Raw genomic sequence first — 14,715 nt, forward strand, 5'->3', positions numbered from 1 at the left:
TTGTGAAACATTGAGGCCTATGGCGGGACGAAGCCGCTCTGTCATTTCTAGGTCCCCAGTTGAAAACACAATACACATTACACCCTTGAGTGGAACGACTGACCTATGTAATTAGTCAGAACTTTAATTATCAATCACCATGCTCTGGAACAAGGGACATCCTACCCAAGATCCATCCCACTCTCCTAAAATAGTGGACAATCACCCACCAAATCTATGCAACATCCTATTTCACCCTTACACCACTCTCACTCCCAACAGCTTACCGTGGGGACTGTATTCTTGTGGAAGACCCAGATGCAAGACCTGCCCAATCAACCCAACCAGCTCTTTCTGTTCCAGTGCAGTCACGGGCTTATCCTACCTCATCAGAGGCTGGGCCACCTGTGAAAGCGTTCATATCATGTAGCAGCCCTGCATCACTGCAAGGCTTTTTATGTTGGTATGACAACCAACTAGCTGTCCACCAGAGTGAATGACCACTGTGAAACTGTGCCAAGAACAAATTATACAATAAACCAGTCAGTACACAACATGCAGCTGAGCACAACATGCTTACGACCCAGGCCATCTGGATCATTCCCTGCACCACCAGCTTTTCTAAACTATGCAGACAGGAGTTATCCTTGCAAAACACCCTTCACTCCTGGAACCATCCTGACCTCAGTCTCTATTAGCTGACTGTCCCAACACCTTCCATCCAACAGCTTTCCTGTGCTCATGTGCCTAGCCTTTGCTCCTTCTACTCCTCTCTCGTGCATTCCTAGCCAACAAACAGGCTGCCTCCCTCCAAGCTGCTACCTACCCATCCCCATTGCTTCTTCCTGCCTCCCACCTCTTTCCCTCTACCCACTCCACCAAACTTAACCTCCACCCCCCCTAGTCCACCTGCCGGACTGCACTCCTGGTGTTGAGCATCCAGCCAGCATCACATAATAGCAAAGGTGTGCACGCATGTCTGTGTGCACGTGCGTGTGTGTGTACTGTAGCTCGAGGAAGGATAACTCAAAATGCTAGCAAGTTTTCTGTCTTTTTCTATGTGCCTTTGACGACTCAATGCATCTTCTTCTCAGTGAGTGATCTTCTTTACTCCTAACTGTCATCATTGTCATTTATGGAGTATGTGCTCCAAAAAAGATTAATAAAAAACAATTGTCAGCTGTGGTGGGATAGAGGCAGCACTCAGCAACAAGAGGAATATGTCTAAATCAATTTATGTACTTCTGTTGTACATGGGAGTGCATGCTAATGTACAGATTGGTATAAATTTTATGGTTCTAAATCTTAGAGCATGTAACCTACCTGAATAATGTAATAATAATACTTTCTGCTGAGCTGAAATATTCCTTAGTTATTTGTTTGTGTATGTTATTTTTCAAATATCTTTTAGCTGTATATTAGCTCTGAACTCTTTAGTACAGGGTATCCATAATTCCAGTTCCAATTTCAAAATGCAGTAGAAAGAGAACCACTGCTCAGAATGATGTCAGATTTGAACAGCATGTTATTGGCACTGGAGTAATCATCATGGAAAAAATTACGAAAATTTGACCAGTACATGGTGCTGTGAGCATCAGATTATGCACATCAATAGATGCATGGCACACGTTTGTCCCTCAGTTTCCACCTGAGATGCCTACCGTGGCTGTCTCCCTGAAGTATCACGCGCTGCCGGTAAGGATCTTTTACAAGAATGGTGACTGTGTGCCAGTAGCCCTACAGAAGTTCCAGCAACTCAACGGTGTGAAAAAGGCATTGGTCTGTTGTCTGCTAATGGTCTGGAAAAAACAATTACAAAATTCGAAATGATTGGTCCTTTGTAGTGCATTGTGGCAGAGGGAGGAAAGCCGTTGATCTGACATCTGTCATAGAAGTGGCCACAGCGTTGCAGGAGGTGTTGAGCTGTGGCCTGCTGACATACAGTGCACATTGGACATGCCTGCAAGCATGGTGCATAAAATCTTACAAAACACCTTCCACTGCTATCCACACAAAAACACCTGTGTTCAGGAGTTGTGTACTCCTGACCTGCCAGCAAGACACTGTTTTGCTCTGCAATTTCTTGCTTGCATGGAAGTGGACAATGCCCATTTTCACCTCCAAGGACGTGTCAATATGTTGAATTGTAGAATACGATCAACGGACAATGTGCACACACTTCAACTGGTATCACTTCATTCTGCAAAGGTTACTGTGTGGTGTGGGTTGACATCATGTTTATTCTAGGACCACATTTTTTCGAGGGGGTGGGGTGTGCAGGATAGACTTACCTACTTAACAGTGGCACAACTGTTGACTGCCAAACTTGTGTGGTCAGGTAAACTGAACAGTACGGATGGTATAATGTACAACTTAAACCATAGCTGTCGAACTGTGATTCATCTGCCATTTGTAGCTAACCCCATTTACGTTAAGACACTTACAGCACAATGTATTGGTGAAACTATTATTTTATTTTGAACACATGGCATCTATAATATGCTGTTCAAATTTGAAATAATTCAGAACAGTGGTTCTCTTTCTTGAAATCGGAACTTTAATTATGGACACCGTGTATGCATTTTCTCTCATTTAAGAACCATTATGTTAAACAATGTACAGTATCTCTTTAAGTGTAACCACCACACCAATTCCCATCATCTACCTTAATATTGCACACTCCAGCTTGACCATTATCGTGATGAACTTTCCATACAAGGACCAGTAAAAATACAATACAAGATGAGGTTAGGAGCTGTATGCAAGTTGAAAAGGTATCTATGACACAAGGGAAAAAAGATAAGTAAATCACAGGTATGCAATGTTCTTGCTCAAAAGTGGATAAACGTAAATAGAAAAGATGGAGGATAGTTCAAAGGGGAAAGAATAAAAGGTACACTATTTATAGGTGGAAGGCAAAGTCACAAGAGGATAAAATGAAAAACAGGCAAACAAAAGTGAGAGAAACAGAAAATAATAAGATAGGAAACATGTAATAAGAACAGAAGTGAAAGGTAGAAGGAAAGTCCATAAATGAATACATTTTTACCACTGCAAAATGTAACAAAGGATAACTCCTATGCCACAGCCGTTGTTAGTATGGACGATTTGCATCCTTCGGCCTCTTTAGTTGAACTTTCAGCCTCTTCATGCCTATCTGGAAACCATTCATTGCTTGGATGGCTGCCTGCGCACTGGCGGGGTTGTCGAAGGACACGAAACCTGTAAGAAAACATTGTTTTGTGGATCTATATTCTAGACAGAGAAATCGGCATAATGCAATAATATATAGCAATAACTTCAAAGTAGAAAATACGGAAATAACACATGCAAGGAGTGCATCTGCAATTGCCTTGCCTGAAATATACATAATTTATTCATTGGCTTAAGTAGTGCACTGACTTATCAACCATAAAGCATCAGAAGGCAATCAGGTTCATAGTAGCAGCATTATTGAGGTGTTTGAACGCGAACAGGATTAGAATGTCATATATTCCAGAGCATTTGCACCTAGTTTTCCTGCCGAGGAAGGCTCTGGAGCTCTTAACAATGTGGTCAAAGCCTCAAGTGTTGGAGACTGTACCAATTTCTTTATTGCTTTCAATTGTTTCTCAAAATGTGTGTTTTCAGCAGTTCTATCTACCAAATATTATGCAAAAACCATAAATGCACTTCCAGAGACAAAAGGAAGCTCTCAGATAATACACTCATCAAGCAAATGCCATTGGCAAACAAGAAACTTATCCACAATGGAACAGAATGGCATATATTTGGCACCATTATTTTACCTAATTGTTGATGAAACTCTGGCTATGTGGTGACACTTCAGTTACTGTAGTCTAGTGTATAGGATTGCCAATGCTGGAAACAAAAAGTATCTTAAATACTATTAAAACATTAATATTAAATCCCAGTTAATGATTCAACAAAGATGGAGATACAAAGGCAAGAATTCAATAGTGAAAATTCAGCTCTCTGTTGATTTCCCTTCATCATAAATAGTGGGACATGAAAATCATGCCAAAATCATAAAACTTCCTTAGGTTCAGTTTGTTGGGCCGTCTAGAAGTGCATAAGACCAGTACTCCAAAGAAGCCATGTATCCAAACCTCAACTGCACACAGCTAACCATTATTTCAAGCTACATCCTTAAGATTAGCTACTGCCTCTTTGAGAAACATCACTCAGTGTCACTGTTCTCAACATATTGATTGTTGTTGTTTGAATCTCTGTGGAAAATGTTTGAAATGATACCTGATAATTTACATTCTTTAATATGTTATTGGAAAATGGAGAATAATCTATCTTGTCGAGCCTCTGCGGCTCATAATCTGTGACTGTGACTCCCACCTGTACCAAAATTACCTTTGTAATGAAGTCAAGCTGATTGTAAGGGATATCTTGAAGTTTATTACTGATGGATATTGTGTATTAAAATACTTGTGTATCATTATCTCCATTGGGAACATTGCCTAGTAAAACACTGCAGTCCACAAAGAGGTCAGCAAGTACTGATAACAGCTGGAAGCATCATTTGTTCATTTGTTCATTCACACATCATGTTGCATGGAACAAGTCCAGTTCTACATTAACAGTCGGAAGCAACCTTACTCTATATTTCTGTAAATTACACTAACAACAGATCATAACTAGCACTAATCTACTCAAACTGATTGTTATGCTGATTACTGATATGCATGTAAGGAGAACAATAGTAACTTTGAAAAGAGGTACCATTGCTGATGTACTACTCAGTTGCTGTTATTATCTGAGACTTCAAACAATGGGGCAACGGCCTTGCCGCAGTGGATACACCAGTTCCCATCAGATCATCGAAGATAACTGTGGTCGGGCGTGGCTGGCCCAGGCCACCATGCGGTGTTGCTAATTTTTGGGGTGCACTCAGCCTCGTGATGCCAATTGAGGAGCTACTTGACCGAATAGTAGTGGCTCTGGTCAAAGAAGCATCATAATGACAGGGAGAACAGTTTGCTGACCACATGCCCCTCCTATCCGCATCCTCAGCTGAGGATGATACAGTGGTCGGATGGTCCCGATGGGCCACTAGTGGCCTGAAGATGGAGTGCTTTCACACAAAGCATTTGTTATAACGTCAAGTTTAACAAATACACTCCTGGAAATTGAAATAAGAACACCGTGAATTCATTGTCCCAGGAAGGGGAAACTTTATTGACACATTCCTGGGGTCAGATACATCACATGATCACACTGACAGAACCACAGGCACATAGACACAGGCAACAGAGCATGCACAATGTCGGCACTAGTACAGTGTATATCCACCTTTCGCAGCAATGCAGGCTGCTATTCTCCCATGGAGACGGTCGTAAAGATGCTGGATGTAGTCCTGTGGAATGGCTTGCCATGCCATTTCCACCTGGCGCCTCAGTTGGACCAGCATTCGTGCTGGACGTGCAGACGGCATGAGACGACGCTTCATCCAGTCCCAAACATGCTCAATGGGGGACAGATCCGGAGATCTTGCTGGCCAGGGTAGTTGACTTACACCTTCTAGAGAACGTTGGGTGGCACGGGATACATGCGGACGTGCATTGTCCTGTTGGAACAGCAAGTTCCCTTGCCGGTCTAGGAATGGTAGAACGATGGGTTCGATGACGGTTTGGATGTACCGTGCACTATTCAGTGTCCCCTCGACGATCACCAGAGGTGTACAGCCAGTGTAGGAGATCGCTCCCCACACCATGATGCCGGGTGTTGGCCCTGTGTGCCTCGGTCGTATGCAGTCCTGATTGTGGCGCTCACCTGCACGGCGCCAAACACGCATACGACCATCATTGGCACCAAGGCAGAAGCGACTCTCATCGCTGAAGACGACACATCTCCATTCGTCCCTCCATTCACGCCTGTCGCGACACCACAGGAGGCGGGCTGCATGATGTTGGGGCGTGAGCAGAAGAAGGCCTAACGGTGTGCGGGACCGTAGCCCAGCTTCATGGAGACGGTTGCGAATGGTCCTCGCCGATACCCCAGGAGCAACAGTGTCCCTAATTTGCTGGGAAGTGGCGGTGCGGTCCCCTACGGCACTGCATAGGATCCTACGGTCTTGGTGTGCATCTGTGCGTCGCTGCGGCCCAGTCCCAGGTCGACGGGCACGTGCACCTTCTGCCGACCACTGGCGACAACATCGATGTACTGTGGAGACCTCACACCCCACGTGTTGAGCAATTTGGCGGTACGTCCACCCAGCTTCCCGCATGCCCACTATACGCCCTCGCTCAAAGTCCGTCAACTGCACATACGGTTCACGTCCACGCTGTCGCGGCATGCTACCAGTGTTAAAGACTGCGATGGAGCTCCGTATGCCACGGCAAACTGGCTGACACTGACGGCGGTGGTGCACAAATGCTGCGCAGCTAGTGCCATTCGACGGCCAACACTGCGGTTCCTGGTGTGTCCGCAGTGCCGTGCGTGTGATCATTGCTTGTACAGCCCTCTCGCAGTGTCCGGAGCAAGTATGGTGGGTCTGACACACCGGTGTCAATGTGTTCTTTTTTCCATTTCCAGGAGTGTATATTTCAAGGACGACACAATGCATGTAAGTCACAGATCAAGTAAACAAAGTAAGACGTGTGTACTCTGTAACAGTCAAATCAGCACTGAGTCCAAGTCTAGCGGCTGCTGGCTGGCTGGCCGCTTAGGTGGCACAGCTGCTGCATGGCTGGCAGACAGCGCCACATGTAGAGGACATACGTAACTGTGCAGCGGCACTTTGAAAGATCGGCGCGTCACAACGCTTTTTCCTCCTTTGAATTGTTTTGCACTGGTCTTGATGGAGGTGGCCTGTAGTTTGTCAACGTCCATAGGTGTTGTTTGACTGGCTGTAAAGTCTCAAGGAGGAGGCTTCCCGTATGGACGGAAGTGTCCCCGATGATAATGGGTCAGATGACAGGAGACATGGGGGTCGTACCTGCTGGGGTCCCATGCCCCAATCTGCCCATTGTGGCAAGTTCGGTTGTTATAACAGGAGACATGGGCGATGTTTCGGCATCCATAGGAGAAGGAGGCTTCTCGAGTTGCTCTGACAGATGATGGTCATCTGGTTCCTGCATGGGCACGTCTCCTGCTGGCGTCAGTTCTTGTGCTGGCACCGAGATGATGGTGAGAGGACTGCATTGTGAGTAATGAGAGACTCCAAGATTCCGAGCGTTGGGTAGAGCCGAAGGTGGTGTAGCAGCATTCTGAACAGGCGTTGCCGGCACATGAGGAAGAAGCTGGTCCGAATGATGCACTGAAACTACTGTGTCCGTCTGGATTTCATACAGGCATCAGCCAGGACTCCATTTTGGACACCTTCCATATCCCCATACACATACAATGTCGCCGACTCTGAACTGGCCAAGCGAAGGCTCCTGCGGCCGTGAGGTCGAAGGCCGCAGAATATGAAGTAGCGTGCGGGGCTGTCAGCCATGTAAGAGCTTAGCCGGACTGTGGTCACCCATGAGGGTGAAACGGCAAGAAGCCAGAAATTGGAGAAGCGCATCATCAGCAGCAGAAGAAGTCAGGAGTTTCCTCGTCTGAGCCTTAAATGTGCAGACCAGCTGTTCAGCCTTACTGTTTGGCTCTGGATGGAACGGAGGGGCTGTGACGTGCATGACGCCATGACGGGTACAAAAATCCGCAAAATCAGGAGAAGCAAATTGCGGACCATGATCAGTAACAAGAGTAGAGAAAAGGCCTTCCATAGAGAAAAAACGAGGTAGAGCATTTGTGGTTGCCATGGTGGTAAGCGATGTCCAATGGACAACAAAAGGGAAATTATAGTAAGCATCAATAACGAGAAGCCAATAAGTACATAAAAGAGATCCCACAAAGTCAGCATGAATACGCTCCCAGTGCTTCTCAGGGGAAGGCCACTGTGACAAAGATAACTTTGGGGTGGCGGCCTGTGATGCACAAGGGCCGCAGGCAGCGACCATGTGTGCGATTTCAGAGTCGATGCCGGGCCAGTACACATGACGGCGCGCCAGAGATTTTGTGCAAGAGACACCCCAGTGCCCTTGGTGAAGGAGGCACAAGACCGAAGCACGAAAAGGCGCATGTATCACAACATGCAGCAAAGCACTGTCAGTGGAAAGGAGGATAACACCATCCCTAGCCGTGAGGTGGTAACTCAAAGCATAGTAGTTCCGCAACGGATCAGAAGTCTTAGCGGATGGACGATCTGGCCAACCCTTCTGAATACAGCATAAAACCTGGGAGAGGGTAGGATCAGAACGCGTAGCAGCTGCCAGCCGGTCCCTGGTGATGGGGAACCCGTCTACAGCCCGTTGCTCGGCAACATCCAGGTGGAAACACAAAAGTTAATCCCTATCGAATGCCAGATCAGGACCCATGGCAAGGTGAGACAGTGCATCAACATTCGCATGTTGAGCCATCGGCCAGAAATGAATCTCATAATTGAAATGAGACAAGTAAAGAGCCCAATGCTGGAGGTGGTGTGATGGATGAAACAGGGAAACAAGTGGTCTGTGGTCCATAACAAGATGAAATTTGGATCCAGAGAGAAAAACACCAAACTTATGAAGAGCATAAATAATGGCCAAAGCTTCTTTTTCAATTTGAGAATATTTTCGTTGGGCATCCGTGAGAAATTTGGAGGCATAAGCAATGGGTTGTTCAGAACCGTCAGAAAAGCGGTGTGCAAGGACTGCACCAACTCCGTATTGAGAGGCATCCGTGGCAAGAACAAGATGTTGGCCAGGTCGATAAGTAGCCAGGCATGGGTCCTGTTTCAGCATAGCCTTCAATTTCTGGAAAGCCGCATCGCACAACACGGACCAGTGAAAGGGCATGTTTTTATGCAACAGGTGATGCAACGGCTGAGCCACCGAAGCCGCAGATGGTAAAAACCTGTGATAGTATGCTATTTTCCCCAAGAAGGCCTGCAGTTCCTTAACAGATGTAGGGCGAGGAAGGGCATTGATCACAGCAACAGTTTGCTGAAGTGGACGAATACTATCCCGAGAGAGTTGAAACCCCAAGTACGTGATACATGCCAGAAAAAACTGTGATTTCTGAAGATTACACTTAAGACCAGCAGTCTCTAAGACATGAAAAAGTGTGTGAAGATTCTGAAGATGTTCTTCAGTGGTGGAGCCAGTGAAAACAGTGCCGTCCATGTAATTTATACATCCAGGGACAGGGAGCAATAATTGTTCCAAGAATCGCTGAAAGAGAGCAGTGGCACAGGTAACCCAGAATGGGAATTGGTGGTATTGTTAGAGGTTGAAAGGCGTGTTAAGGACCAGGAACTGCCGGGAAGCAGTGTCGAGAGGAAGTTGATGGTAAGCTTCTGACAAGTCAAGTTTAGAAAAATAGTCGATGAGGCATTGAGCATTTACAGTGACTTTGAAATCGCCACAGAGACAAATATCACCATTGGGCTTAGCAACGACAACGACAGGAGAGGACCATTCACTGGAATTGACAAGAAGCAAGAACCCCGAAGCAGTGAGACGATCCAGCTCCCATTTGACCCGATCATGAAGGGCCACAGGAATGGGCCAAGCCTGAAAAAACTTAGGCCGAGCAGTGGGTTTGAGCATGATATGAGCTTCAAAGTCATTTGCACGGCCTAACCCAGGAGAAAAAAGGGACAAAAATGTCGTTGACAAGGAATCCAATTGAGCATAAGGAATAGCATCATAGCATCAAAGACGATATTGACAGAGTCATCTATGGAGAACCCAAAAACACGAAAGGCATTGAAACCAAAAAGATTATCCACGTTGCTGTGGTCGACCACAAATACGGGAACAGTGCGAACGACAGATTTGTAAGGTACCTCAGCATTAATTTGTCCCAAGAGAGAAATCTTCTGTTTATTGTATGTCTGTAATTCCCTAGTGACAGGTGATAGGACTGGAGAACACAACTGAAGATACGTATGAGAACTGATGATAGTGGCAGCAGAACCAGTATCCACCTGCATGCAAACATCCTGACCAGGATTTTGGACAGTGAGGAATAACTTCCCTGAAAGGGAAGAAGTACCATTGACAGACAACACAGAAGCAGAATCAGCAACACATCATTAATGTCAGGTATGCGGTCGGATTTGCAAATGGATGACACATGACCCTTCTTTTTGCATTTGTAACACATGGCCCAACATTGGGGACAATCCTCCCGTGAATGTTTCATAAAACACCGCAGACATGAAGGAAGTTGCCGTGGGTTTTGCTGCAGTTTCTTAGAGTTTTGTTTGTGGTTAGGCCAAGGCTGTACTTGGGAGTGCACTGTGGCCATGTCGGCCGGCAGGGGCATGGCGCACGCTTCATCAACAGTACACAGAGGTTGTATGGCCCCGACGTCACCCCCTACCTCTATTTGCACTCCAGCAGCGTGAGAAATTTCAAAAGACTGAGCGATGGATAGGACTTCATCTAGAGTCCGATTTGCCAACTGAAGGGCACGTTGCCTAACATCTTTGCCTGGTGCTGACCGGATAATAGCATCTTGTACCATGGAATCAGCGTAGGATTCTATGTGAACATCAGTAACAAATTGACACTTTCAACTGAGGCTGTGAAGTTCAGCAGCCCAAGTGTAATAGGATTGATGCGGTTGTTTTTGACAACGATAAAAGGGAACATGAGAGGCTACCTCATGTGTATGCTTTTGAAATTATGCAGACAGAAGTGAGCACATTTGAGCAAAGGAAAAAGATCTTTCAATGGAGCCAATTGAGACAACAACCAATACATTTGAGGTGAAATCCATGAAAGGAACAGAGACTTACATGTTTGGTTGTCTGTGACATGAAATGCCAAGAAGTGCTGTCGATGACGTTTTTCGTAATCAGACCATTCTTCCGCCATCTCGTCGTAAGGAGGAAAAGGAGAGAGAGAGACAACGACGAGAGACGCCCCGCATTGGATGCCGCGATGAAATCATGAGTTGCAGGTATGAGAACTTTTTCTGTTCAGTGAGACCTTGCAATAGTTTTTCTAAAGTAGCCATGGAAACCTGTGGGTCAACTATGAAAAAGAAAAATTCACTACCTCATCGCCAATTGTTATAACGTCAAGTTTAACAAATATATTTCAAGGATGACGCAATACATGTAAGTCACAGATCACGTAAACAAAGTAAGACGTGTGTACACTGTAACAGTCAAATCAGCACTGAGTCCAAGACTAGCAGCCACTGGCTGGCTGGCCGCTTAGGTGGCGAGGCTGCTGCATGGATGGCAGACAGCGACGCATGTAGAGGACACGCATAACTGCATGGCGGCACTTTGAAAGATCGGCGAGTCACAACAGCATTTGTGTAACTTTACACAGGCAATTATCAGCTGTCTATATGGTAGCAAAATCTCAATGTATCTGACACAAATACGAGGTATGGTTCTCATTGAGGCGATACAATATGTGGTACAATGTTCGTTGTGACCTGCAGTATTGGTACAAAAGCAACTCACATCAGTGGAGTGCATAGAAACGTAGTGGGAGAACAACTTAACTGGTTCACACTGGGATGACAGTGATAAAATTCTCTGTCGGATTTCCAGCGCACCACAAAGTACTGGCTGTTCCACGCAACCATATCATATGGTACATGGGGAGGGAAAGTTTGTCAAAGAATTGTTTTACATAGATGACGTGATGTCATATCTGGTGCTGTACTTAGTTTCTCAGTAAAACTTTTACTTTTCATCAAAAAAATTAAAAAAATAAACAGTTCTGAGATTCATGCATGTTGTCAACTTTTCAGTCTTTCTCATTAAATTTCCAGTAAACTATATGGCAAATTTTTTAATATATTTTTTGCATCTCGTAGTCTGGTACTGTAGCTTGATAATGAACTGATTTTCTTATCGCTATTGCCCAGGGTTATTGTGATACTTTGAAATTAAGTAAAAGAAAGTGAATAATTTGAAAAGTTTACTGAAAAAAATGGAGTCTTAGGCCAGTTTACATTTAGTGCATTTTAGGTTATACAATGCTGCATATCAAATGTAGCTAATACATTGAAACTGTTTTTAATGGTGCATGGGCAGCCATACCTCTTTCCTCTCTAGCAAGTACATGATGTATTTGGAAGTTGTTCGCAAGTTCTTGCCATCTGCTGTCTCGTTGCCTCTTGTATCACTCCTCTCAGAACACTAGTGTAGCGCAGATAACCATATAATTGTGCGACCTTTATTGCAGCATGTTGTATCACTTAACATATAGCTTCAGTGAGAACTGTGCCTTAGATGTGTGAAGTATTTACATTCTTCAGTGTAGAGAGAGGGTGCATTACCTATATGGAAATTATTTCTACTCCTAGTATTGTGGTTGTGATTTGCTGAATCAATTGTAAATTCACTCTTGTTATTAACCATAAATACCAGTAGTGTGTGTATATATTGGCATGTAAGTGTAAGAATCCCTAACTCCCTAAACAGGCTTCTGGAAGATGTTCAGTTATTAGCTGTACACAATATTCTTATTGCATTGTTTTGTAGAATAAGTGCTTCACATTAGCCACAGTTCTCCACAAGATTAGGCAACTGGACAGGAATGAATGAAAGTATGCTTGTAATCCTGTCTGAGAATGATTTCTGAGCTTTTGGGTTAACTTATATGTTGGCGCCATTCATCTCTATTCAGGAACTTTAAACATGGAACATCATCCAGTGTATTGGTTCAGTATTTTGTTTTAAGTTACCTTCTGAAAACTTTTTGAGAACATGTGAATTGAGGAGATTGGTCTACCATTAGAAGGAAGATACTGGCATTACTAGCACATGCTTCAGTCACTCAGGTAATAGACCTTAACTCATTGGCTGGTTGTGAAGATTATTTAAGTGCAGAAATAGTGAGCCAACACAAGATTTTGCCTGAGAGGCTGTCATAGCCAGAATAGTAATACATTTTAGTGACCTAATGTTATTTTTGACCTGTCTAACAGATGAGCTGGCAAAGACCTGTGAAAGAGTGGCAAAGACCTGTGAAAGAGCAATATGATATTATATTTCGACTTTTCAAAAAACGTGCTTTATATTTTGACTTACCAAAACATTTGCTCTGGTTAGTGGCTCGGTCAATGAACACTTTGGAGCTGATGACATTTCCAAATGGCAGGAACATTTGCATCAGCTCGGCATCGCCGAACTCTTGAGGTAAGTGATAGATGAAAAGATTGCAGCCTTCTGGACCGGAAATGGAACAGCCTGCAAACATATCTGATTTAACGATTGAGGGTAGTTTCTTGAAATTTGTGAGGCCATTTTTACTTACACTGTACATTAAAGCTAAAACTACTGAAGAAGATTTGACAATATAGTTTCAGATTTCTAGCTGGGAATATAGCTACATGATTGTATGTTAGGTAATATCACACCACTGGAAATTAAATAATCTTCATTGAATTAGTGACCAATAAAATTATGAAAGAAATGGTATGAACATTAATTTTTTCTGTATTTTATTTTACTACTAATGAAGATTGTTGCAGTGTCTTGCGAAACGTAATTCTTATTTCAAAGTTGTTTCCAATATTTATATTAAGTATCTTGAGGTAATTCTTTTTATTGCAAATTTAATTTACACGAAAAATGAGTAAAAACCCTTCAGATATAAGCTGAACGGCAAAATATTAAGAATCCTTAAAAAAAAAAAAAAAAAAAAAAAAAGATTTGAATGATCAGTTGAGCAGAGTGACTATTGTTTTCAAAAACGGTTATAAGATGAAGATCAACAAAATTAAAACATTGGATGTAACCAAATTAAAATCAAGTGATGCCAATGGAATGAGAGACTGAAAATAGTGACAAAGTTTTGCTATTTGGGTGTCAAAATAAACTGATGCCAGCATAGTGAAGGAGATGCAAAATGTAGACTGGAGACAGCAAGAAAGGCTTTTCTGGGAAAATAAAGGTTGAATCAAAGTATAAGTTGTAGGAAATATTTTCTTAAAGTATTTATCTGGGGTATTGACATTTTTATAGTGAAAAATGGCCACTAAACTGTATAGAAATAAGAATGATAGAAATTTCTGAATGGAGCAATGTGTAAAATATGGGAAAGTCAACCACTCGTGTATACCAGACCAATGCATGGAGCACAGAAATGTGTAGCAGAAAATGGCACTCACACTAGCTTTTGAGCACTGGCTCTTTTTTCAAACAGAAGTACACATACAAAACCACACAGAGACTGACACATACTCTCCTGTGATGATATCAAGCCACAGCCATGAGAGTGTGTGTATGGTAGTCTGTGTGGTTTTGTGTGTGTGAATGTATGTACTTTTGCGGGGAAAAGAAAGCTAGTATGAATGCTGTTTTCTGTTACATGTTCCTGCGCTCCACATTGATCTGTTATAGATAAGTGGTTGTCTTTCCCATATTAAACAGTATAGAGAAAAAGAGAATAGAAGCCTTTGAAATTAGATGTGTGGATTGAGCAACTACTGGAGCCACTGAATCAAATTACAGGTGAAAGGAAGTTGTGACACAACTTGATATAAAGAATGGGTGGTTTGATAGGACACATCAAGGAATAGAGAGAGAGAGAGAGATTTGTGAATTGTAGACAGGGACTAAACCTTAATTACAGTAAGCAGGTTGAAATAGATGTAGACTGCAGTAGTTATGTGGGGATAAAGAGACTTGCAGAATATGGATCAGCATGCATAGCTGCATGAGACCAGTCTTCAGGTTGAAGACTACCACAACAACAACATTGATATATGGGCGATTAGTTT

The 14,715-nt window shown here is 43.5% G+C and overlaps 1 protein-coding gene across 6 annotated transcripts in view; it reads right to left on the reverse strand.

The window, feature by feature from the left end:
* The window catches only part of LOC126293440 (CUGBP Elav-like family member 4), a 669,441-nt gene that overhangs the window by 25,048 nt on the left and 629,678 nt on the right, over positions 1-14,715 (reverse strand). For all 6 annotated transcript variants that reach the window (XM_049986670.1, XM_049986672.1, XM_049986673.1 and 3 more), the window contains 2 exons: positions 13,022-13,180; positions 3,029-3,201 (listed from right to left, as the gene is read on the reverse strand). In XM_049986670.1, the coding sequence (XP_049842627.1) occupies positions 3,074-3,201; positions 13,022-13,180 (287 nt within the window). In that variant the 3' untranslated portion in view covers positions 3,029-3,073. The remainder of the gene's footprint in view (positions 1-3,028; positions 3,202-13,021; positions 13,181-14,715) is intronic.

The sequence above is a fragment of the Schistocerca gregaria genome, chromosome 10 (assembly GCF_023897955.1).
Source record: "Schistocerca gregaria isolate iqSchGreg1 chromosome 10, iqSchGreg1.2, whole genome shotgun sequence".
Classification (NCBI taxonomy): Eukaryota; Metazoa; Arthropoda; class Insecta; order Orthoptera; family Acrididae; genus Schistocerca; species Schistocerca gregaria.